Source organism: Anguilla anguilla, chromosome 12 (genome assembly GCF_013347855.1).
Source record: "Anguilla anguilla isolate fAngAng1 chromosome 12, fAngAng1.pri, whole genome shotgun sequence".
NCBI lineage: Eukaryota > Metazoa > Chordata > Actinopteri > Anguilliformes > Anguillidae > Anguilla > Anguilla anguilla.
The window spans coordinates 32,048,445-32,075,823 of NC_049212.1; the positions used below are offsets into that span (position 1 = coordinate 32,048,445).

Genomic DNA, 27,379 nt, shown 5'->3' on the forward strand with positions numbered 1-27,379 from the left:
ACAGCCCATAGAATTCCACACACAAATGAACAAGACAAAGATGGTTTTTCAAACTGAATTAAAAAAAAAAAAAACAAGAAGCACTGGCTTTCATGATCCATTATCCAGTGGCTGTCATAACATCATAATAGCCAAGGGTTGTTCATTATGTCTTGTGCCTACCCCTCTGTCCACTTCCATGTATGGCCCAAAGAGAAAAACAAATAACCAAAGAACCAAAAGGTGTCTTTCAAAATGAGCTTTATTGAATAAGCAATAAACACATTTATTTCGTTTTCTGATTATTAGATTTTCAGTTGTACATTTCGCAAGTCCAACCCCTTATATGAAGGATGTTCTCTGCAGTTAACTCCCTTGCCTAGTCTCATTCATTATACAATGTTACACAATGCTATAAGCACACACACTTCTGGCGAAGACAATACTGTAACAATGGGAAGCTAAAAGCACATATCATTGTATGTAATCGGATCAACAGGGATCAAAAATATTGCCACAGAAGTTACACTCGCTGTGTCTTCGTCCAGTAAACAGTGGTGATGCCTGAATCACATTTGGTGGTAGTGCAGGACTGTGAATACAGTACAAAATGAACAAAATTAAAAAAAAAAAATAATTTATATTCTACCTTTGGAATTACAACACTATACTCGATTCAAAATCAGTAAAAAAAATATAAATACTGTGATTTAGCATCATATCTGCTGAGAAAAATTAGTTTCACAACATTGAACATCGGTTAAATTAAAAACATGGGAACGAGAGAGAATTTCCATATTTTGTTGTCACAAAGCACAGGGGGGCGAGGGGGCAATCAGAAACTGAGATGGGAATAACATTGAGTAACACAGCTTAATAGCACCATGTGCCTGTCTCCAGACTTTGGGTTGGAATCAAACCAAGGTTGTGGCATTAAGAGCCCTTAATCTACTCACGAGGAGACGACCCATCACTGAACCCAGGTGCAGAGAATACCCGGTAGGTGGATGGAAACAGTTGAACTGAGTGAAAACATGTCGTCAGCAAAAACAGACAAAAAATGAACCCAGACGGAATACTAGACACTGTACTAGATATTTCATCAGATTTCATCAGTGTTGTTTTTGCCTCTGTGCCTGGCTCCATGTCAATTTCCCAGGGCACGTTGACAAAGAAATACAAAGAGCTCCAGGGCTGCAGCACTTGTGGATTTCATAAAGAAAAACACAAATCCGCTGCATTGTTATCTAAATATGACGTTTAACATGGATTGCTGAATGCCCTGAGGATACAGTAGTTATATAGCATATATGATACAACCAAATGGTTAAGTCTATAAGTCTATCAAAGCACTTATATAGCATATGAAGTAGCTTGGACTGCAAAACACCCTCAGTCTTCTTTATGCATCCCCTGTCCTCCAAGTACAAAAAAGGGGATCGGAAAACAAACGGCATCTTTTACTGGGGAGTTCATACAGTCACAAAAATGGCTTTAAAAAAAAGTCGAACTTTCAGACTTTAGCTGCATGTGGATGCATTCCTAAGATGAGCCCATTGGCGCGCAGACAGCAGGTCATACACCGGGGAGACGGTCGTGCTCAGGTCAGAGATGGTCGTTCTGTTGGTCTCCTGCAGGTTGAACAGGTAGAGCCCATCCTTGGCCAGTGGCGGACAGCTACAGTGATTCAAGAGGAGCACGAGGGTACCCCTCAGGGCGATCAAGTTCTTCTCCACATGGATCTGCAGGACGTTCTTTACCACAACTTCACGGTACCCATTTTCTTTCACCGCCATGCTTTCCACTGACCCTATGAGTACTGGAACACGTACACACACGCACACACACACACACACACACACGAACATGCACACACAAGGGCACCATTTCAAAATTTACACAATTAATATTTTCCAGTAATTCCATTTTGAATAATATCCATGGTCACATATGACCACCATATAATTTGGTCACCATATAATTTGTTTTACTGAAGTCATTGATTGTTACAATACCATTATGTTTCAGCAACTTTGGGTTTCAGAAAAATATATTCTGAAAATCTATTATTATGATTATGATCAATAATATTTAAAATGATGTAAACTAAACAACATTATTGTTAATTATTTATAATGTTAAATATTATATATTACTACTACTACTACTACTACTACTAATAATAATAATATAGCTACAAAGCCATCTTATAATAATTAAATATGTATCTAAATACATAAATTAATTGCACTGTGCTGGGCTGCACAAAACTCAGTGGAATGGAATAGGGCCGAATAAGGTTGCAACTAGCATTCTCCTCTGTGCGAGTTACAGATGTACTGCACGAGGTTTACCTGAAGCTGTTCCAGGTACATTAGCGAATCCTTCAAACCACATCAATCCCACAACAGCAATATTGCAGATGCAGATATTTTGCAACGCCTTTTTTTCCCACGGAGCGCAGGAACTGGTGCCGTAGGCTATGCGTGGCAAATTAATAACAATAATAATAATAATAATGATACCTCAGATTTATATAGTGCTTTTCTAAGTACTCAAAGCCACTTTACATGGGGGAAAAAAAGAAAGAAATAAAAAAAATAAAACTTTATTAGGTTGAAGGATAAAAGAAATTGTATCAAAAAAAAAAATATATATATATATATATAAGTAAAAATAAAAACAATCAAACAATAAAGCTTGCTGGAGCTTGCTGGAGCTTTTTTTAGTTCATTACAGTGGTGGTAGAAGTTACAAGATGTAAGTGGTACTGTGCTGTTAGCCTTTATTGATCGCTGTACAAGGTTAATGTAAAGTAGCTAGCACAATCTGACAGCACTAACCCGTAAAAATGTACTGTGAATGGTACTTGCTTCATCGAATGGTATGTGAAAAACATTTGATTACAGTCAGCGGCACCAAAATTTAATGTCAATTAAATAAACAGCAGAAGTCCTACTAGAAGATTTGATTACATCTTTTAAAGTTATATATTTTCTGAAATGTTATCGATTATGCTTGGCCACAGTCAGTGAAACTAGACGAATTGAGCGTAGAGTTTCTATGTAAATTACGTCAAAAGGATTCAGCCCTGTTGTTTGCTACCTAAACTTCACAGCACAGTCATTGCCGTTATCATGATATGATTGTAGCATGAAGTGTCTATTTTCACAATCCATTTAAACCATTTACAAATGACCAGGGACTTTGCAGTTAGAAGGCGGGATGTGTCAAGTCTCCAGTGAAAATATTGACCATATTGCTATCAGTCAGAATTCTGACAGAACCAATTGCCATATATGACCACGTACAATCAACCAAAAGATATAGTTCGCCAAGTTGCGCCGTGGTTCTGGATGGTTTTGTGCTTGTTTTGTTGCAAAGCCATAAGTGTGTAGTCATACAATAACAGGAGGCATTACCTGTCTTTTTGCATAGCTCATGCAGAGCCTTCTGGGTGTCCGAAGTTATAAGCTCACAGTGCCCCGAGTTCTCTGCAGAGGCAAAGACACATTGGTTAGAGTGACACTGACAGCTAAGGGAATTCAATCAAAGACCCCTAAACTGTTTACAGGCACATGCGTTTGCAATCAAGCCCCACAGATTAACCTCAGTAAGATACTCTATACACTGTATAGGCCACTAGTTAGTAAATTATTTCTTTTCCTACCAGCATGCTATTTGGTTAATGACCGATCTGTACGTGGATCCATGCATATGAGGGTGATTTGTGTGATATTTTACACCTTTTCCCGCTTCTTGGATTTTTCAGTCTTTACCAACATTGAAGTTGTTTGATTGAATATGAAAAAGTCAGATGTGACTGAATTGCCCTTCCCCGGCCAAGTGCATTTGATTGAATCTTGATGGGACCCGTTCCCTGCATAAAAGACCCACCTGCCTGCTTATTATGTGACTGTTGCAAGTCACCTAATTTTATTCCTTTTACAGTGACCCTAAGCATAACACGATCTCCTGATAAGTAGCTTGTGAAGTAATGGGGTTCCTTGCTAAAGGCCAAAGGCAATTCTCATGCTCCACAGTATTTATAATAAACCTGAACTGTCCCCCAGCCTGTGGGTTTCAGGAACCGGAAAAGAATAGGCGCTGAATGACAAGACTGATCTAAAGCTCCCAACAGCAAGTACCCTGAAAAGGTACTTTGAGCACCGTGATTGAAACTACTACACAAGTGGAGTTGTTGCGGTTGTCGTTGTAGTTGGACAGGCAGACGCAGGCGGGACAGACAGACAGACACGCTCGGGCGCGGCCTCCGCTGCGGGACTCACCCCTGTGCCGGACGGCGGGGGTGGCTCTGCGGAGGTGTCCCGCACAGCAGTAGTGCTGGGTAGTGTTGTACTGGAAGTGTCCGCAGCAGGAGAGGCCGGGCGTCCTGGGGTACGGCAGCTGCTTCTGGGCCGAGGCGCAGCACTGGAGGGACGCTTTGGCGATCAGGTGGACCCCGCAGCACTGCGCCTTGCCATGGTGCCCCGCCTGCAGGCTGTGGAGGTGGCCAGAGCAGCACTTCGTTTTGGGGTCCCCAGGGTCATAGGGCTGGACCCCACAGCACCCCATTCCCCTTTTCCCTGGCCATCTTCAAAGAAACAAAGAAATAAACACTCAATTTAGCAACATTCCCGAGTGGATATTAATAATAATAATAATAATAATAATAATAATAATAATAATAATAATAACAATAATCATTATCATTTTTCTAATTTAACTGTGTAGTAGTGCTTTATAAATATGGTGTACAAAGAAAAATGTACAAATATTAAATTAAATTGGTAAATGTTGCTTTTATTATGGGCTGAAAAAGACCAGGAGTCCACTGCAGAGGGCCCTTACAGTATCTGTGATGCAGGAAAATTGTAATCCAGTAAATAACACAGAATCCTGTTGCCTGATTAATTGAACAAGCCCAGTTCCCAAGCCATTTCACTAATACACGTAAAGTTGCAATGCGAAGATGTGTATCAAGTGTCCTGAGGTACTGGAAAACTGAACATCTGCCACGCCAAACTGAGTCACTAACGATAGCAACATGTTGAAGTGCGCCGCTGTGACCGCTGCAAAGCCCTCAACCAAGCTTAACACTATGAGTCCCCCTCAGGATTGTATAAGGCCCTATCCTACCAAGGCTTCATCCTTTTGGAGTTTGGTGGGTGAGAGTTCCTTGTGTCACCGCTGCTCTGACGCCCCTTACCATCTCACCAGGCTCCTACAGGTTACTGTCACAAGCGGGAAATGTGCCTCTACTCCAGGGATACTTATGCTGCCTTCACGTGCTGTCAGAAATATCTGTATTTACGAGTTGCGCACACATGAATGACCCAGCAAAGTGGGTCATTTTCCAGTGGAAAATGTTTTGCTATGATACCTGAATTGCCGAGTTGTGACATTTCGTGTTGTCCCTGCTTGCCTTCATAAATAAAATACTAGCAACAAAAAGAAACGACTAAGAGCACTTGAGTGCATGACGTTACAATTTGTACTTGTGAACTCGGAGGTAACGAGGAGCACATGAAGGCAGCATTAAATCTGACCCTTGAGGCCAGTAGCGCTGCTGGCTTTCATTCTTCCCTTCCAGTCAGGGAAAAAATTAGACCTGGGACACCAGATCACTGGCCAATCAGTGACATTAATGAATCATTAACTGTTATCTGTAGTTAGAAGCCAGCAGTACCACTGCTGCCTTTACTGAACTTACTGAGGAGCCGGCACAGATAAGAGTATATTTGGGCAGTCCATTTTTCATATTACAAACAGGCCCTTGTTGTCTACCAGCATGGTAGACAACAAGGGCCTGTTTGTAATATGAAAAATGTCACGCTAGAAAGTTAGATGTCCGTCCAACGGAAAAACGAATTCTTCTTTTTATAGTATTGCTGAGAAAAAAGGCAGGGGACCAGAGTTACTTGGCACCAAGCACTGCGTCATGCAAGGAGGGTATTCAGCCAAACACCAGGCATTTGACCAGGTGACATTTACATGAGCATGTGGGAAATGCATTCCATTCTTTCCCACCGCATATTCCAGAGGCAACTCCCAAGCAATTAAAGCAAGAGGAGAAGTTAGCCAAGAATTCCAGCCACTCAAAGACAACCAGGCTGTATCCTTTACAGTAACTGTTACTGGCAGTTAGCCAAGGCCATTCCAGGGGCATTCAGCAGATCCTTTTGGAACAGAATATATGTTCATGCACAGTAGGCGATCTGGGAAACAAAGTCTGGCTTCCACATCAATACAGGATAAGACCGCGTGACATACCGCTGCACTGAGAAAATGTTTAATTCCTGGCATGTAAACTGACTGAAGTGGGCTGTCTGGGCCTGCCCAGAAACTGTGAGATCCAAAGGCTCCAGAATCTGGGTGGAGGAACATTCCAAACCTCACAACAGATCAAAGAAACGCTTCTCCAAGATCCCACATCAATTCTGGAGTCATAAACAGGAGCCACATTATCCTCTTTAAAAGGGAAAAAAATTACAAGATGAGGATCCCATTGCTGTATGTCCCTATCTGTCTCATAGGAACTCTCTTTTGGTACTTTGTGTATTGCTCTCAGGTGGATTTTTGATGAATCACTTGTTGTACGTCGCTCTGGATAAGAGCATCTGCTAAATGCCTGTAATGTAATGTAATGAATCCGTTTAGATTCATTATTTTGTGTACAATCCTTTAAAAAAAAAGCCATTTTCAAGTGGGGAAACTCACAGACTACTCAGACATGCCTAGATGTGATATCAAAAAATGGGCTGCAAACCATGCTTTCTGTCAGGTTTCATTGACTTAATTTTGTGTTTTTGTAAATCCATTCTATTGGCTATATCCACGCCCGAAGCAGGACATCTTCTTCTATGGGGCTGCGACCGGGCACCAACAAGTGAAATTTCTGCTCTCCAAAAAGCTAATGCAGAAGTTTACTAACGGTTGGGATGTACAATTGCAAGGAATAGTTCCAAATCAGAAGTGATATTACTGTTATTTGAAACATATTCTGAATAGACATAAAATACACAAAGAGGCATGCAATTGTACTACGAGTTTCCTGTTTTTTGAAATTGAGATTTATCATGATTTTTGAAGTCCTAAACAATTTCCCCATTTGGACGGTAGTCAAACCCACCGAGAAGCTGCAGTGGAGGGGTAAGTCTCTCTACTAAAGCTATCGGCAAGGTTGTGCTATGCAGATATAAATGATAAACAACATTTCAATAAAGTCTGGGCTGAAAAAAGTGAACATATTCTTTAACACTGATGAAGAAATTTTCCCTTCCGGGACAAGTATGGGATGCTCGCTCTCAGGCAAGCAAACAGATGCATGCGCCAATAAGTAGCCTGTTTTTAGGATACTGTCGACAGATGTAGCAGCTACCGGTGTCCAGCACAGCATAGGTCCTTATCGGGGTCATAGGTCTGTTCTCCGCAGCAGTGCAGGCCTCGTTGTGGGTGCAGAATCGACCCGCACTGAGTTTCTGATTGTGGGCAGTGAATCCTGGTCCCAACGCACTCCGCTCCCTCCAAACTGCATCCGATCAGGTCATGAAGCACTCCGCTGCAGCACAGCTTTGTCTGGTCCAGCACACTGTACGACTTCTCTCCACAACACTGTGGAAGAGAGACCCGCAGCTCACCAGAGGAACACGCTGACTAAAGACGCACACACACACATGCTATTATTATCGCATCGAAAACCCACCCACAATAACTGACTGAGCCAAATGAGGTTAGAACTGCCTTGACAGATTCCTCACACTGTCAAGTACAATTTACAAAGCAAATCCATTTTCACTGAAGTTCTGAAAATTAAAAAAAAAAAAACATTTTAAAGTCTCAATTGTTGCATTGAAATGAATATATATTCAATTTCATCTTTATAGTGTGGTCATTTTCATACTTTCATAATGTAAAAGAGAAAAGTTGTTTGTCTGCCTTAGGATGGGATACGTTGTTATAAAAACCAAAAATGATCAATAAAATGATAACATTATAGCAGTTGATTTATAAACATTGGGCCAAAATCTACAAGCAAATTTTTTACCAGAAGCACATCCCTAAGTCACTGAAGGAAACATTTTGCAGATCATTTCCAGAGACACGCGTACACACATAAACATGTCCATTTCTATACGAATGGACACATATTACTGTACACCCACTTTTTTCACAAAAAACATGCATGATTTGCTCTCATAATCTTATGTCTACACACCACCACACACCGCATTTGGGCCACACACACAGAAAACCTGTGAGTTTTGTGAATAGTAACCAGCTACAGACAGTTGCTGGAGAACCGTGCACAGACCAAAATGCAGTCCTCATGCACATGTGCACGTACTGTACACCCACACACTCACAGACACACAAGTACTCACACACATCTATGCACATACACATGAACACACATTTACAGAAACACACACAAGCAAGGACATGCAAGGTTTTGCACTCACACGTTTGCCCGTACACACGCACACACACGCACGCTCGCACACACACACACACACACACACACACACACACACAAACTAACACTCACAAAAGAATTTAGCTCACTCACCTACAGACCAGCAGTCAGTGCTCAGACTGAAGCTCATTTGAGAGAGCAGTGACCAGTGAGCAGTGAGCAGTGAGCAGTAAAAGCTGCACCACTGAATGACTGCATCCCCCTCTTACGTACGTACTGTGCATTACACACACTTTTGTGTTTTTGACTTTTTTGAAGAAGAATTTTTTTTTCTTCTTCTTTTTGTCCAGCTTTATTTTCATAGGCTGTGTACAAGGCTGTAAAGGAGGGCAAAATTTATATAGTGGCTATTGGATTTCTGGAAATTTGAGGTGATTAGCATTGGCCAATGACGGATGATTGTCCTGATGGTGGAGCTCCCCCTTGTTTCAGTTCAGGATTTGCAGCCACACTTGAGTCTAATTCTAACTGCAATCTACCATTAAAGTGGATTTTAACAGAAGGCAATAGGATGCTTATTCTGGCTCCGGTTGAATGGAAGTGACATAATAACGCTTAGGATCCCCACTTAGAAGCCAGGCTTCAAGAGTGCTGATAGAGACACGGGCCTGCAGGGGCAGTAACACAGGACTTTATGACGGCCAGTGAATCATTGCTTCAGATGCCTTACAGACAAACAATCGCTGCTTTTGATTAAAACTGCAGCCACCACATAACCCTCTGTGTAAGGAGGTTATGTGTTGTTCACACATGGTCAATTGAGACGTCCCTTGCACGTCATTAGTTGTCCAATGACCATGAAATGCACTTTTGTACGTCGCTTTGGATAAAAGCGTCTGCAAAATAAATGTAATGTAATGTCATTACATGAGCAACTAAAGTTTAAATATTTGTTTTTGTGTGTGTGTGTGTGTGTCTGACTGGAAGACGGCAAATTGGTGTGTTTTGGGTAGGATTATATATTTGTTTTGGCAACAAGTATCGTTCGACAGGCTTAACTTACCTTAGTCTGTACTGACGTTAATGCAAATTTGTGTATTTCCATTTGGCCTTTCAAATTATTTGCGCTGACAATGTAACCATAGAGTGCAATCATACATGCGGTCTCTCTCTCTCTCCGTCTCTTTCTCCCTGACTAACTTCCCAACTCTAACGACACCTCACTCGTAGTATAGTCAGGAATGTGGGCGAATAACTAGCTTGGTTGCATGTAGGCTATTGCTTAGGAGCTGAAGTTACGCTACCTACTCTGGCACTACCAGGAACGATACTCATTTGTATCTGAGCTAAGTTATTCAGTCACGCCAGTTAAACTGTACATATATACACACCACCCCACACAAACACAACCAACCTACCGTTTGCCCTTCCCCCTTTCGTCCATAGACAAATGGACACATGCGCGCACGCAAACACCATTCCAACCTTCCTATATTTACCATAGTTCTCCCCAGTTAGATTAGATTGTGTATGCACTGTGTTTGTACGTTAATTATTTTATTAAAGCCGTTTTGATATTACCAGAATGTGAGAATCAATATAGTTGGGCAAAGAACTAAATCCTTCAGGTTATCTCTTAAATCTTTGATTTAATTATTTGACCATTCATTTTTGTAATTTTGATTATTAATTGAAGTTCCAAATTTATGGTTGGATAGTCTAGATAACTAAGTTAATGAGACTGATTTTCAACTGTTCGGTTACACCGCGACGCCTACGCAAATGGTGTGACGTGAAAATAAATAAGCGTATTCCTGGCATGAGTGGTGTCCCGTGTAAAGCTACATGGTCATTTCCTCGACATTACATTACATTACATTACAGGCATTTAGCAGAGGCTCTTATCCAGAGCGACGTACAACAAGTGCATTGGTTCACGATGTAGAGGTGCAAAAGAAACACACTAGAGTGAAGTAAGGATCGTAGTGCCAGAAGTGACCACATCGATCAGGACTCCAACCCTGTAGACTAAGCTGTTCAGCAAGCAAGAATCCTACCAAGTACAAACTAGCACTGGAATCACATCTAATCACACCTAATCAGACAAAAACAATCCTGCCAGATACACTAACAATCATATTATCCTAACTAGGTACAGTGAGCTAAACTATAGGCTAGGGAGGGGTGGGGAGAGGTGCAGCCTGAAGAGATGAGTCTTCAGTCTGCGTTTGAAGGTGGTAAGATTCTCGACATTAATGATTATGGGAAACCACAAGCCACAGTGGGTGGGTAACCACAAAGTGGCTGTTGTTACACATCAAACTGGCACACGGGCCAGGAAGCACAGTATGCACGTCATCTGCATGAATCACTGCATGGTGCAGCTCTCTCCTTGATGCATTTAAAGGAGTATGGTGTAAATCTTGTGCCACCAGACAACTGAATTTGAATTTTGTTAATCTGATTTTGGATTACATAAATTTGAAATTGTATGTACGGTTTTAAAACTGAATTCTGTGATTTCAATCTGAATTTCAAAAACATTGTATGGATCCCATTGAAATTCTGCTAATAGTTAACCAGTTTCCTATTAAGCCTTTGAACTCTCAAAAATTATGATTTAAAATTCTACTCTCCAAAGGATTTCTGTTTGTGAACACCCAACATTCCAAAAAAGCCATTGTGCCCTTTGATAGACAGCAAACAAATTAAGTGTAGAACAAAATAAATAAAACACACACACACAATTACAAACACACACACACACAGTTTGCAAAATACATAGAATAATTCTCCAGGCAAACGGTCCGAGTGAACTGAAACACAGAGACTTCTTTGTCCTATCGTTCGGTTTCTTTGGCAGGAAAAAAAAAGGGGGCAGGGCTTACCTGGTTTCCATTTGGATGTTTTGTGGTCACCTTGCCACCACAGCAGATTTGGTTTCTGGGGTCATACCCCACCGAACCACAGCACCGCCCCTCAGATATACCTGTGGGAGGTTGGGAAGGGGTAGGGGAGAGAAGGGTAGAGGTTGCTCTGTGAAGATAAAGTACAGACCTATGCTGACAGGAGAGGGAGAGCAGTTTGAGGCGAGTGAGAAAGATAGTGGAGATGATTAATGGTAGCTAAGGACAGCGTCTTTACACCATGAAACAAAAACATTCTGTACAATAGATTTGGTGAAAGAAAGACATTGCTCTAAATGAGCATTGCCTGTACAGATTTATGCACCACAGTCATAGGTAGCATACAACACGTTTCATATCTCTGGGAGTTTTCTCGAATGGTACTATGAAGAGAAATCTTGCTTGGAATCTGGCTGTCAATACAAATGTGCAGAACAGTAACTCTATTTGTGATTTTAATAAAAAGGGACAGCTGGATGGCTCATTCTGTTTTGACACTGTCCTAATATACACCACGGTTTGGTATCAAATCTGGACTCCAAGCAGAAATGAAAAGTCACTGAAATTTTCTTTTTCAAAATGTGAAATTTACCTTTTTTTCTCCTGTGTGACATCTGATAGGCCTACTGATATTAAAATGAACCATTAGAGCAGAAATGTGTGTGATTTCAGAAGAATTTCTTTGCACTGTAATACCTGGGGTAGAAGTGAGCTGGCCTTCACAGCAGGTGTAACCAGGCAGGTAAGGCCTGCCACTGTGCGATGTCCTGTTGATGCAGCAGCGCTCCTTCTGTGGGTCGTATGTGCAGTCCAATCCACAGCGTTGCTGGAAAATACTGTCAGTGGTACACATGCACACATGCACACAGTCACAGGAATGTACAAAAACACACACATTATATATATATGCTGGTCACCAGCTTGGTCACGCGTTGCTGTGGGATGGCATTCCATTCCTCAACCAGGATTCGTCGCAGGTCAGCCAGCGTGGTTGCGTTAGCCACTCTAGCACGTACAGCACGCCGGAGCTGATCCCACAAGTGTTCAACTGGGTTGAGGTCTGGGCCGTTGGCAGGCCATTCCATTCAACCACGCTGGCTGACCTGCAACGAATCTGAAGGAATGCAGCGTGTTCGATGTGTTGCGGTCTCCCAGCCACAATAACGACCCAACAAGGTACAGCTAACGTTAACAGTAGCAACGTTATCATAAAAATTTTTCCCAACCATGAAAACTGCCAGACTTGTTTACATTTTGGACAGATGTGGCTAGTGGGTAAATCTATCGCTGTTTCCGTATACCAAGTATTCTCAAGCAGGCTGCAGAAATAATACTAAAATACTTAACTAGTAGTAGGCTAAGTCACTAGTTTACCCACTAGCCACATCTGTCCAAAATGTAAACAAGTCTGGCAGTTTTCATGGTTGGGAAAAATGTTATGACAACGTCTCACGCTCAGGTACAAAACACAGATGAGCTGACATTCGCCTTTTGCGAAATACATGCTTCGTCATATTGGAGGAGCTTCCTCCCTTGCACGAAATATGCTGTTGCATTTTTCTGTGTCGTTATTTTTTTTAGTGAAACTAAGCGAAATTTCCGAGCGTTTGCTGCGTTCAGCCATGGTCCAGGATGTAAACAGATGTGTCTCTTCTCATATGCTTTGTTGACGTACTGCGTAACAAATGACGTGACGTTAGGTCCGCGTAGCAGGTCCTGGCAGATAAGTGCAACTTTTATGGACTGTAAAGTGCCCACTGCTGTTCACTCGGGAGCGCGACTGAAATATTCAAAAGTTAGGAACCGAACTGCAAAATCGAAATGCACGTGTCTTGATACCCAACCCTATTTGGGATGGGAGGGATTTTCCTCATTTCACTCATCTTGTGAACTGTCCTGTGTGAGCATCTACTGTCGCAATTATATCATGTGAAAGCCTTCAATTAAAACTAAGTAGAACAAAAAAAAAACGTACCCATTTCTCTGACATGGTGGTGTATTGGCAGGGTTCTGGTCTGAGCCCCGCTGGAGACAGAAAAGCTTCAGTGTTAAAGCAGACATGAGCATTTATGGAAATTATGGCTTAGTACATGTGCCATGCAGTTTAGATAGCCGAAGGGCCATCTGTAAAATCACTGATTATGTGTGTATGGTTTGCTCGAGCTAGAGACTATAACAGTTACCACAGACCATTGGTCCGCCCTTCTCCTCCAGGGCCCAGGACAACGTACCTGGTAGTCCCGCCCTAGCAGCTGCCCTGGTGAATTGGAAAATTGAAACACACACACACACAACACACAAAGGAAAAGACAAAATGAAAAAAACATTCACTATACAGTGCCATGAAAAAGTATTTGCCCCTCCCTGATTTCTGCTATCATTGCATATTTGTCACACTGAATGGTTTCAGATCTTTAGACAAAGGGGAACGGAGTAAACACAAAATATATTTTTAAAGTACACCCATATCACCCCTGTGAAAAAGGAATTGCCTCCTTAGATACTCAAACAACCAATTAACCAAATTTAATGGATTAAATTCAGCTGATTGAACACAATCAGACTTGACTGGAGCCAGCTCTGTTGAATCTAAAACTCACTTTTGAACCTTATCATCAGAGTGAAGTAGTCATGACAAAGCTACTGCAAGCACACCATGTCACAATCAAGGGGTAGTCCCAAAGAGATGAGAACAAAAAGTTGTTGAAATATATCAGTCTGGAAAGGGTTACAAAGCCATTTCCATGGCTCTGGGACTCTCAGTGCGAGCCATCACCTCCAAATGGAAAACACTTTGAACAGTGCTGAATCTTCTCAGGAGTGGCCAGCCTGCTAAAATTTCTCCAAGGGTGCAGCTACAACTAATCCAGGAATGACTGCAGGCGTTTCTAGCCTCAGCTAAGGTCAGTGTGCACACAACCTCACAATAAGAGGGAGATTGGGCAAAAATGGAATTCATTGGAGTACAGCAAGGGGGAAACCACTGCTAACCATGAGAGACATCAATACTCATCTAACATTTGCAAAAAAGCACCGTGATGATCCCCAAACATTTGGGACAATGTTCTGTGGACAGATGAGTCAAAAGTAGAACTTTTCAGAGGACACAGATCTGATATAAAGCAAATGCAGAATTTTACAGTAGGAACAGAATATCAACAGTTAAAAATTGTGGTGGTAGTGTGACTGTGGGGGGATGCTTTGCTGCCTCTAAACCTGGACGACTTGCCATTATAGAAAGAACCATAAATTCTGCTCTGAACCTGAAAATTCTTAAGGAGAATGTCCAGTCGTCTGAGCGTGAGCTGAAGCTAAAGTGTAGTTGGTTTATGCAGCGAGACAACGATCCGAAACACAAAAGCAAGTAAAACATCTGAATGACTGAAAAAGTAACAAAGTTTTGGAGTGGCCTAGTCAAAGTCCTGACTGGAACCCAATAGTAATGCTGTGGAAGGATCTGAAACAAACATTTCTACATACTCTATATCTTCATGGCATCCTTGCTTCAGTTAGGTTTGGTTTTGGTTATAAACACTTGGCTGAGTGGACAACATTTCACAGGCTGTATTTGAATCTCGAAAAACCAACCTGAGGCATGTGGCCGTTCATGGGTGGTGCAGTTTATGTCGCTTGTTAGCGATATTTCGCCTATTTCATAGTTGCAAATATGTTTACGTTACCTAGCTAACGTTAGCTGGAACATTATTTCACAATACATTATTAATATTAATAAGAATTAGTTGGCCATGAACATAAATACAGAATACATTGCGAATGTTTATTTAAACTGCAAAATCTATCTAACTTAACGTTAGCTAGTTAAATCTACCTTTTTTCTTGTTCTCCAGTACATAACATAATCCTATTCCCTGCCCTTGTTTGTCACTCTGCCTGAGGAGAAAATGCTGTACTCGCGCGGTTGTTTATTTGGTTGTCATGACACACGTGATCCGGCCGACCAATGGTGTAACTTCATCACTCAGTCATTAAGTCACAGACATTCGCGTTTGTAGGGCTGGCCCGCTGTTGCGGTTCAGCCAAAAACCAACCTGGGGAAGGTGGAATTTCGTAGGTGTGGCAATTTGTGTCTTTCAGGGGCAGTATCTTCAGGGTATCAGCTGTGCAGCAGTGGGTAGTCTTGTCAAAAGATTCTTTTCCACAACATGAATGGTGCGCAGACGGCTTCATAATGATCGTATCCAAGTCTTTGCCACAGCACAGATGCGTAGTCTTATTGAAGCACACTGCATGAAAGAGTCATAAGAATTTTGAACACAAAAATCCCAGAATTCCATTTGACTGTGATGCACTGTGAGTTCTCCTCAGTTCACTCTTCTGAGCAAGGCCAACTGTCACAAAATCACTTGACATGAAAAAAAAAAACTCTTTCTCGGTCAAACGGCTTTGAACAAGTCTGTTAGTCTATGATGCAGCATATATCCTGAAATGCAGCAGTTTATTTCTCCACTGCCATTTACATACATCCTTTGGAATTTGCAGCCATTTTGCAACCAAATTTAAATAACATTTGAAATGTATTTTCATTGAATATTTCAAAATATTAATAGAAGTCCAAGAAACCTCCTTAATATTGTCAGCAAATTGCATGCTGCACAACATGCCCATTTAATTAATCCAGTGAATCCTGATATATGATAATATACATGATATTGCTGAAAATAAAACAGAACAACAAGACGACACAATAGAAAACACAGTTACACTCAGTGAAGTGACTGGACTTCCCAACCTTTCCCACAGCAGTTGAAATCTGGCTGAGGGTCAGGGTTGACATCCTTTGTTTTACAGCAATCTGACACCATTTCACTAACACTTGTTGTCACCACACCTGTGGGAATATTGACAAAGACAATTACACACAACAAAGAAACATACACATACCCACATGCATGTATATACAAACCAGAAACACACTGACAATGGGCCACACTTTATTTAACATGACATTTTGCCACTATATGTAGTCATGAAAAACATAATATTCTTCTCTGGGAAAAATTGTGTCTCACGACATGGTAGGTAATATTCTTAGTTTATCAATACACTGTGACCAGTGAACTGATGATTCTTCACGTTCCTTCTTGTTTGTGCACTGGTATAAAGACTTCACTCATGCTAAGAAGTTCTAAGAACCTTCTTTGAATGCTTATACGGGTGGTGTGTTGCTTCTCCCAGCTCTGTTATTTTTTATAATAATAATAACTACAACAACAAAAACAACAACAATAATAATACAAATTATAATAATTCTTCTTATTATTTATTTTTCTTCTTGGAAATAGTCTGCCGTTTCTCAGCGTGGTCTGGACATCTGGAATTTATTTAAAGATTGCAAAGTTCAATTAGATTTTTATTACTGACTCCTTGCAGCTGGGCACTTCTACCTGGGATCTGTTTGTGCACAATGTTTTACGTGAAATTAAGATGAGTGTGGGATAAACGCATCAGGTCCGTCATTATGACACACACAGTAGACCCCTGATAAAGACCGCCAATTGGTTTTGGTTATAAACACTTGGCTGAGTGGACAACATTTTACAGGCAGTAGGCCTATTTGAATCTCAAACAAGACCATGTTAAAACCTAGTATACGGCTGGACCTAACAGTGTTTCCTCTAGGATTTTTTTCAGCAGCGGGGGAAAGGGTTTTGTTGTACCTGGGTGGTGTGCATGTGGCGCCGGAGTGAATATCAATAGGTCATTTCAAAATATGAAATAAAATAACACTTTACTGCAAAACAAACATTAGAACATATTTATTGACATCTATTCATACATAATGCCTCTTTGGCCCACTACTTACAGAGGGCATTGTATATTAGCCTCAGTGGCAAAGTTTGCAGCCTGGCTGAGAGCCATGGGTGGAACCTTGTCTTGTCTACCCATTTAGGGTCCCAGCCTGATAGCCTGTGCTCAGTCTTCGTTTTCTCTCCTCTCTCCTGTCCTCTCCACAAATCTCTTTCTGCCCTCTCTCCTGCTTTACTCTGCTCTCCTGCTCCATTCGCCTCCAGTACTCCTCCCTGTGTACTAGTCTAATAAGGTTACATTTGAGAATGAGTAACGTTAGATAATTCTCTCACATCACAAATAGTTGATTACGCAACCAGTAAGAACATTAAAATGTTGTAGTAGCCACCACTAACGTTACATATATTAGAACTAGAAGGCATTTCTTTCTATTCAAAACTTCGGGGCATAGCTAAGAACGTTGAGCCCCTCTCTAGCGAGCGAAAGTAACGTTAGAGCGAGAGCACCTTATCTACCACCCGAGGGGCGGGACGTGTATCGACCACCTGAACCGCTAGTGTATTTACTTCGTAATTTATTAGAGAGAACTGGACATCGTTACCTATTAAAATGTAAGTCATGTAAAAATACACATAATAACCAGCCTAAATGTGAAAAAAACAACTCAATACATATAAATTTAGTTATATTAATACAGCCTTATTTACTATATCAACTTTAAGACAAGCAACACGCTTGTTATTATCTCATCGCGACCCACTAAACCCAATGGCACAGAGGCTGCTTCATAATTTCAAACTGCTTTCCTAATGGCTATTTTGCGTCCTGTGACTTGGGTTACAACTGTGAATATGTACAGATTCCTGGACGTGCCGATAGCGACCACCCTTTCTCATATTAACCTCAAATACGCAATACAGGACACTTATACAGTATGCTAGTAAATTGATGTCAAGTTCCATTCATTTATATGGGATGGTCGATACAGGTCCCCTTAGCAACCAAAAGCTAGCGCTGGGCCACCTCTGACTTTACTTGCCAGCACTGAAAAAATCGCGAAAGTATTGAAAAAATAACCACTGGAGGATAACAAGGACATTTTTCATAGTTGCAAATCTGTTTACGTTACCTAGCTAACGTTAGCTGGAACATTATTTCACAATATATTATTAATATTAATAAGAATTAGTTGGCCATGAACATAAATAGAGAATACATTGCGAATGTTTATTTAAACTGCAAAATCTATCTAACTTAACGTTAGCTAGTTAAATCTACCTTTTTTCTTGTTCTCCGGTACATAACATAATCCTATTCCCTGCCCTTGTTTGTCACTCTGCCTGAGGAGAAAATGCTGTACTCGCACGGTTGTTTATTTGGTTGTCATGACACACGTGATCCGGCCGACCAATGGTGTAACTTCATCACTCAGTCACTAAGTCACAGACATTCGCGTTTGTAGGGCTGGCCCACTGTTGCGGTTCAGCCAAAAACCAACCTGGGGAAGGTGGAATTTCGTAGGTGTGGCAATTTGTGTCGTTCAGGGGCAGTATCTTCAGGGTATCAGCTGTGCAGCAGTGGGTAGTCTTGTCAAAAGATTCTTTTCCACAACATGAATGGTGCGCAGACGGCTTTACAACGATCGTATCCTTGTATTTGCCACAGCACAGATGCGTAGTCGTATTGAAGCGCTCTGCATGAAAGAGTCATAAGAATTCTGATCACAAAAAAATGCACCCGAGCATTCCATTTGACTGTGATGCACTGTGATTTATCCCCCAGTTCACTCTCCTGTTCAGTTTTCTGTCTTAACATCACTTAATATGAAAAAAAAAAATACCCTTTCCTGATCAAACGGCTTGCCAAGAAGAGAACAAGAAGTTAGTTGGGTTATGATGCAGCATACATACAGAAAGTTGTGCGTTTATTTCACAGCCAGTTTCCTACTTCCTTTGGGATAGCATTCACAATCAAATTTGAAATAACATTTGAAAGACATTTTCATTAAATATTTCAAAATATTCATAGAAGTACAAGAAACGTCACTAATGTTGTCGGCAAATTGCATGCTGTACAATATGCCCATTTAATTAATCCAGTGAATGCTGACATATGTTAATATACATGGTATTGCTGAAAATAAAACAGAACAACATGACACAATTGGAAACACAGTTACACTCAGTGAAGTGACTGGACTTCCCAACCTGTCCCACAGCAGTCGAAATCTGGCCAGCGTTGGTGTATGCGGGACTCACAGCAGACCTGAGTGACAGGGTTGAATGCCCTTGTTTCACAGCAATCTGACACCATTTCACTAACGCCTGTTGTCACGGCACCTGCAAAAATATTGACAAAGACAATTGCACACAAACAAAGGAAACACACAACATACCCACATGCATGTACAGTATGTACACACACAGAAACACACTGACAACTCTCATACATGTTGCCACTATATGTTGTCAAGGAAAACATGATTGCAAGGGAGAAATACTATACAGCTATATAGCTTGGTTAAGGTATGAAGTTGTGTTTAGGGTTCAGATGATTTGTGATTATATTAAGGGTTGAGGTATGGTTAAAGGTGTAACTTAAAAAGGAGCATCGGTCAGGTTAGCACTAGGGGTTAGCATGATGGAGAGAGTGATGGTTATTTAGGTGAACAATAATTTCACAAACTGCACAACAATGTTTCACAGTTGTTAGTATGCTGCTGCTATATTACTAGTCTTGTTATATGCCATTTCCTTGTTATTTCCCGCATTGGTGCGCTGGTGACCAATTTACGTAAAAGGTAACTAGGGAAAAAATGTGTAATTCACAGCATAAGTCTTACTGACTAAATGTTTGTTGAGCAGCTTTCAACTGCAACACATACAGTATGCTATGTATCAAGGATTTTCAAGTTGTTCTTTTGACTTTCAAAACTGACAGCCCTTAAAACATCAGAGGGATACTCTAATACAACAGTCCTTTCTATAATTCAGTGCTAAATCGGATGCAAAATAAAACATTATGGACAATTTGTATGTTTTCTGACACAGAACATGAAACCAGCATAGGTTTGTGTCACATTTCATTTCTGTCTGTCTTCAGTAATGAACATAGTGTTAAGCAGTAGTAGTTAAGTATCGACCGCACTGCAAATATTGTTGGTTTATAGGAGGCTGACATCACATGTACATTTCAAGCCATTAAAATTACGAAATGAGTGGAGCTTTTGGAAGCTGCCTGAGAAACATTTGTTTGGTGTGGCGTATGCTGTCAGGTTAGGATTTTGTTCACCACTTTTCATTGAAGATCTGATTTTCAATAGAAATATGTAGCCAAGAGAATCATGTAAAAATACACATAAGACTGCACAGGACAGAGTGCACGACCAGAGAGCAGTATGCAGTCTTATGCATTTTTCAAATCAGGTAAAGAGTTGAAAGCAAAACCAACACATAATGCTTTATAGTCAAGCATAATAATGCATGTTTTGTTTCCTTTCTTGGGGTTAAATGCTTCTATAACTGTCCTTGCTTTCAATGGGGCATGCAATTTAAAAATGAAAATGGCATTGAGCCCTACTCTAAATAAACCTTCTTACCAAAAAAAACTAATGACTTACTGACCTCCGTTCCATAGGACAGATATTATTCCATTACACACGCTCTCTCTCTCTCTCTCACTCGGAAAAACAAAGTGGGTGGAATGGGCTCATCGGCACCTGTACAGGTTTTGAGAGGACATCTGGTCACAGAGTTAACGTTCAGGGTTTTTGGGACATTTGGAGGGTGGGGGGTTGTTCAGGGTTCAGGGTTTTTGGGGCATTTGAGGAGTGGGGGTTGATGTGCAGTGAATGGTTCAGGTGTAAGTATGGGGAGTGTGTGGGGGGATTCATTTCTTTAATTATTTGTATGTGTTTGGATGTTTATTTGCTCTTTGTAGGTGACACGCTTCAGTAAACGCTGTCAAAAGTCTCTCTCTCTCTCTCTCTCTTTCTCTCTCTCTCTCTCTCTCTCTATCTCTCTCATTCTCTTTCTATTATCCTCTCTCTCTCTCTCTCTCTCTCTCTCTGTCTTTCATACCCAGGCAGCAGGTGGAATTTAAGGGGCTGTAGGCGGTGCCATTGCAGCAGGAAAGCCCCGCCTCCTGGTGCAGGTGCCCTTTGCAGCAGGAGCTGAACCTGGGGTCGAACGTCTGCTGTCCACAGCACCGCATGCTTGGATCTCCAGGTCTCAGCACAGTGCCATCCTCGCAGCACACCTCCCTCCAGCTAAAAGGCAGACCCATGCAACAGGTTACTAATCAGAGACAGACACGGATGGAGGTAGTAACGCTATATGTGAGGTCAGAACGAGTGCTAACTGTCACACTCACAGGGCATAATACCTCTCAGCACAGATGCCATTGTTGAATCCTGGGGCTCCGTTATGTTGATCCTCTGGATACAAAGATGGCAACAAATTTACTGCAGCCCTCACACACAGCATATGTGAGACGCCACAAAACACACTAGTATGGGCCATGTTAGTAATGGTCACAATGCTAGTACAGGTCACTCCATTAGTATGGGTCACTCCGTTAGTATGGGTCACTTCGTTAGTATGAGGCACTCCGTTAGTATGGGTCACTCTGTTAGTATGAGTCACTCTGTTAGTATGGGTCACTCCGTTAGTATGAGTCACTCTGTTAGTATGAGTCACTCTGTTAGTATGGGTCACTCTGTTAGTATGAGTCACTCTGTTAGTATGGGTCACTCCGTTAGTATGAGTCACTCTGTTAGTATGGGTCACTCCATTAGTATGGGTCACTCTGTTAGTATGGGTCACTCCATTAGTATGGGTCACTCCGTTAGTATGGGTCACTCCGTAAGTATGGGTCACTCCGTTAGTATGGGTCACACCGTTAGTATGAGTCACTCTGTTAGTATGGGTCACTCTGTTAGTATGGGTCAGTCCGCTACTATGGGTCACACATAAGCTCGTGACAACTGGAAAACTGGAAACAGAGTTGGCAGAAGCTTTAACTTTAAGCACCTACTGCCAACCCTTGTCAACTTACTTTCCTTGACTACCACTGAAACAATTAATTTGCAGAAGAATCAATACAAATTGGTGACCCCAATAATCGTTAGGGGATCTGAATCAGAATACCCTGGCATTTTTTTCCATTGTAGTTGACCAGTTGTATTTGTACAATTTTATCTTCTTTCATTCATTGGCAAGTCATGAAAATCCCAAGATACTAAAGAAAAGAACTTGAGCATTGAACAGTATTGAACACAAAATGAGACACATTTTCCAATGAATTGAAAAAAATCATTTTGGGTCAGCTGGATCCATCTGAAACAAGCTAGTTCTTAAGCACCAGTGCAACAGTGAAACACACGTTTTAATGTATTTCTTGATCCATTGAAAGATGAATTTATTAACCATAAGAGATGCATTAACTAAAACTGCTACAATCAGTTGAGCTGGGTTGTCAGAAGCCAACTTGGCATTTCATGCCAACTTCTGCTTGCCTTTTCCCTGCAATAAAACCTTTTCCCTTGTAAGGTTTTCATTTTTAAGAATGACAATTATCATTTAGCGGACGCCCTTATGCAGGGCAGCTTACAAGCTTTGTTTTTTTTTAAATACACTGTCCATTTATGCAACAGGATATACAGAAGCAAGCTAGGTTAACTACCTTGCTCAAGGGGGCACTGACAATGACCCAGCTGGGAATCGAACCTGCAACCTTGCATTAGAAGCTCTGTTCCCAAAATACTCCTCCCACACTCTTTCCTGTTATATTTTCAGTATTTATGAGTATAAGGTTGATCCTTATGAGCATAAAGTTAGCTTTATTGAAAACAGCTAAAGCTTAGTCTGTTTGATTGAATGGCTTTTGAACTATAACTGACTATGGGCCAGATTTACTAAGCCTTCTGGGACTAGTTTCAGGCGCAGGTATGGCACATCCTGCTCCAGAAACATACGGCTTATGAATCAAACCAGCGCACGAGCCTAGAAGCACAGTATGCAAGTCATCTATGAGAGTCATCACATGGTGCACTTCTGTCCTTCATACATATGCATTTAAGGGAGGATCTTGCAAATAAAGGGCAGAGATATAATAATTGTAGCTGATTATGTATTCTGTTCACGCAATTAACGAGGGTCGATTTTTGCATTACATTTATCCACCTCTAAGGATCAGGCATAAATCAAGGCACAAGCAATATGGAGACACACATATACTGTAGGCATTAAAGATGCAATGAGAGATTCTCTACAGCAAGAATCACTCTATTTCAGCTCCCGGAGCAAGAAATCATCAAACATTATCAATTAATCAGCCATAATAATTAATACAGTGGGAAACTCCAGGGAACTCCCACACATTACATTACAGGCATTTAGCAGATGCTCTTATCCAGAGCGACTTACACAACTTTTACATAGCATTTTTACATTGTATCCATTTATACAGCTGGATATATACTGAAGAAATTTTGGTTAAGTACCTTGCTCAAGGGTACAACGGCAGTGTCCTACCCGGGAATCGAACCTGCAACCTTTCGGTTACAAGCCCAGTTCCTTACCCACTGTGCTACACTCCGTCCTCGTCCACACAATGTTCCCATTCCATCCCACCAAAAATAGCCAAGCCTTGCATCATTACACATCCTCTTACAATTGCATCATTTCAACAGACAGTTACTGCCACAGCTGGAATGTCACAGTTTGCATTTTGTCCGATGCTGACTGTAGTGCAGGATATGCTCTGACATTGCGCAAGAAAATACATCCAATGCAGATATTCAATATACCATACAGGAGTTTATATATATATATATATATATATATATATATATATATATATATATATATATATATATATATATATATATATATATATATATATATATATATAACTTTTTCAACTATTTTAAGCTCTGCTTCATTTGCAAACAGCGATTACTAGGCAGTCCCATTCACAGATTGTGTAATTATCTGTAGTTAATAAGACGTTAACACCAACATACTCTTGTCAGGCTTTTGCGCTGCAAGTTTTATGTACGTAAATCTGGCCCTAGATTGCTAGATTAAATATAGGGTTCTGTTTCAGTGAGATTTCATATCTTATCGTTTACAAAACCCAGTACAAATATGATTTAAAACATTTTTTTAAAGATAAGAATAAAGTGACATCATATCTTGTGAAATACAAAGGACTAGGATGTTACGGGGAATACCATTACTTCAGCACAGCAGCTGTATCAAGTTTATTACCTGACACTGCAGATTAAATCGCCTCTTAGTTCGTTGGCCTCTCTTTCAGTGGATCCTGACTGGATTTACCATTTAGGGATGAGGACTCAAAGCTGCTATTGCTGCCACTTGGCTGGGCTTCAGACTCACGTGTCTTTACTGTCATTGTCTCCCTCTGTTGGTTCACAACCGTCTAGCATCAAATTCTGGATGCAGTCTATAGTCTAGTTGAGACCATCATCAGAACTTGCAGTGATGGACAGACAGACAATTTTATTATTAAAAAAAAAATTCCATACACTGAGTAGTCCTCCTTTTAACCAATCACCAGATTCAAATGTCCAACAATACGTACTTGAAAGATTCAACAAAAACAAAAGAGGGGGAAAAGTAATAAAATTAAATTATAATCTCCTCACCTTCCCCAATACCACCCCCCACACCCCCTGTTTGCAATTCTGCCATAGTTAGTGAACACACAACACCGCCAGTACCCCACACAGTTTCCAATATCTCCAGTTGATGTGTCAGCATACAGTCCAAAAAATCCAGTTTTACTCTGGCACTAATTAAAACTCACACAACATCACATTGTGCCCTTTGTGTCATACAGTCATTGCGGCTAATAAAAATAACTAGGTTTTCCTGATGAAGAATAAAGTTTGCAAGTGTACATATGTTCCCAGGGTCCTACATTTCCAGGGTCCTATGTTCCCCATATGTATATGGCACATACTGGGAACATGACAAAGGGTCCTATGTTCCCAGGGTCCTATGTTCCTCAGCTCTACAAATGTGCTCTCCCAGGGTCCTATGTTCCCAAGGTCCTAGGACCCTGGAAACATAGGACCCTGGGAACATAGATACGCTCCCGGTAATTCTGCGCATTTAACCTGAAACACGTCGTTCAAGCACGATGCATCTACCTAAAAAGTATGTGTTATATTTCATCCCGCGTTAGGTTTTGCCCCACCCTCCTCTACACAGTAACGTTTGTGGCCTCCGGCATCCTGCCCACGGGACTTACCCATAGACATAGCCTAAATATATGGCCCAAGTAGAAGATTTTCACACATCCAAAGTAATCTTGACTGGACACCGTCGCAACCCCGACATAGTCCCCGAGCCATCGAGATATACAAGAGACCATTGCCACTGACCTCGGACCAGCTGACGAGCTGACGCATCACCTAACGGAACTGACCTCCCTCTTTATTGCCGTTGAGTATTGAAACACATTTTATTTAACACTGACATCAAATCATGGAATAGCGTAAAACTTGTAACTAGTTGTTATGGTGGTTTTGCTATGCGTGTGTTGGTTTGGAATAGCACATTCCCTGACCTTTTTTTACATTGTTAAAACTTAATTTTGTGAGACTGATTAAACGAACGAACCACGTAAGAAAGTAACTAACTCATAACACAAATTAATCTTTGATAAATGGTAGTGATAGCCTACTGTTAACCTCAATGTTTAGCCGTCGCAGAATCATCATTTTCTCTGATTAATAATCGTATCATGTCTTTTCTCTTACTATGCAAATTCTTGTTTTCAATGCGCTTAATCACATATTCATTATCGTAGCAAATATATATATATCCATTATTTCCAAACCATTGTTGTGTCTATGTTGTTTCACTAAGTTGGGCTCTACAGACAGAATTCTGATTGGTTGATGACCTCAATTGTTCTGAATAAACCTGACCAAACCTCACTACAAAAGATAGATAGATCCCATTCAGAGGATTATGTTAAGAGTAAATCGTGTATTAAGATATTGCTGTTGTATACTTAAAGATGGCTACTGTCAATATTGAGACTAAAGTATTAGCCTATTATCGCACTGAACTTCCCGTCAACTTAGCTGAGAGATCGTGCTACCAGTTGACTTAGCCAGTTACAGCTTTAACAGCTGTGACGATGGATAAATGGTAACTCCGATTCAAAATTACTTATTTCTAACAAGAATACATTAATTTCAAATAGCAAGTATATGGGTTTGCAAGCATAAAGCTGGCTTAGCAACCAAGCTCATTATACGCAGAATGCAGGAACATTTTTTTTTAGAAGGAATCGCTTCCAAATACAAAAACTTATAAAACATAACTTTCAGTCCTGAGAGCTGTACCCTATTGGTCCAATGAAGCACATGGAATAAAAAATTTGAATTACTCATGAATATTCAAATACTGAAACTCTCTATTGTATCTCTTATGCCTGACACCAATTCCATCCGAAAGTGAAACTTGCTGTTTCATAAATTAAAAATAATTGTGAAACAGTTCACATCTCCGGTTAACTCTGTTCTCACAAGACAAAATATAACACATTCACTCAAGTTCACAAGTCAAGCTTAAATATTATTATTATTATTATTATTATTATTATTATTAAGCAACACCAACAGATCTACTGGCACCTCTAAATGTTTACAGTTGAACACAAGATATAAGAAGAAATCTGCATCCTCTTACCTGGTGCACATGTTACCTGATGGAAACAGGCATTAGCTGCCACCAGAACTGCAAAAAACAAGTGAATAGTAAGTATACAGTTGCCTAAATTATTTGTGTAAAAAATAGACAAAATATCCCTGATGTTCAACCTACTGAAAACAGCAGCACTGAGTCCCATTGTTTCAGAAGAGGGAAGTCATACTGTAAATGTGTGGGCTTAAATACTCTGTGCTGAATTTGGAAGATCCTCCTCCCATCTTCCCATTGGGTAATGGAATCTATAACTAATTTTAGACCACATTAGTAGCATTTGTTTATTTTTATTGCTTATTTCATCATTCCCTCCAAAATGATGAAAGAGTGCACATAAAGTCTAGATGACTCCCATGCTGTATTCTCATAGGACCTCAGGAACTGTCAGAATTATTATCAAATATATCATATGTGTGTGTTTTTGTGTGTGTGTGTGTTACCTACTCTGACAAGTATGCAACATAATAGTCAACAACACCATGTTTGCCAAAATCACAATATATTCAAAAACAACAACAAAAAGTTTACTACAAAACAAATCTCAATGTCCAAAGTAATCAGATACA

At 40.6% G+C, this 27,379-nt stretch overlaps 1 protein-coding gene across 1 annotated transcript; it reads right to left on the minus strand.

Moving 5' to 3' along the window:
* Positions 1 to 223: 223 nt before the first annotated feature.
* LOC118209814 lies at positions 224 to 26,954 on the minus strand. Its single transcript, XM_035385492.1, has 16 exons — positions 26,934 to 26,954; positions 26,799 to 26,846; positions 21,454 to 21,505; positions 21,150 to 21,337; positions 19,278 to 19,409; positions 18,569 to 18,763; positions 16,052 to 16,150; positions 15,351 to 15,545; positions 13,533 to 13,558; positions 13,277 to 13,326; positions 11,998 to 12,137; positions 11,284 to 11,384; positions 7,361 to 7,593; positions 4,269 to 4,573; positions 3,402 to 3,473; positions 224 to 1,798 (listed from the first exon to the last, which is right to left on the minus strand). Exons 4-16 carry the CDS (start codon positions 21,280 to 21,282, stop codon positions 1,500 to 1,502), a joined length of 1,980 nt encoding a protein of 659 aa, XP_035241383.1. The 5' UTR covers positions 21,283 to 21,337; positions 21,454 to 21,505; positions 26,799 to 26,846; positions 26,934 to 26,954; the 3' UTR covers positions 224 to 1,499.
* Between the last annotated feature and the right edge of the window lie 425 nt (positions 26,955 to 27,379).

Coding starts and splice junctions, on each gene's coding strand:
- LOC118209814 (XM_035385492.1), bottom strand. CDS start 21,282: ATGCGGTGCTGTGGACAGCAGACGTTCGACCCCAGGTTCAGCTCCTGC. Junction 19,410..21,149: donor AAATTCCACCTGCTGCCTGG/GTATGAAAGACA, acceptor ATATTTTTGCAG/GTGCCGTGACAACAGGCGTT. Junction 12,138..13,276: donor CCACCATGTCAGAGAAATGG/GTACGTTTTTTT, acceptor TACCACTGACAG/TATTTTCCAGCAACGCTGTG.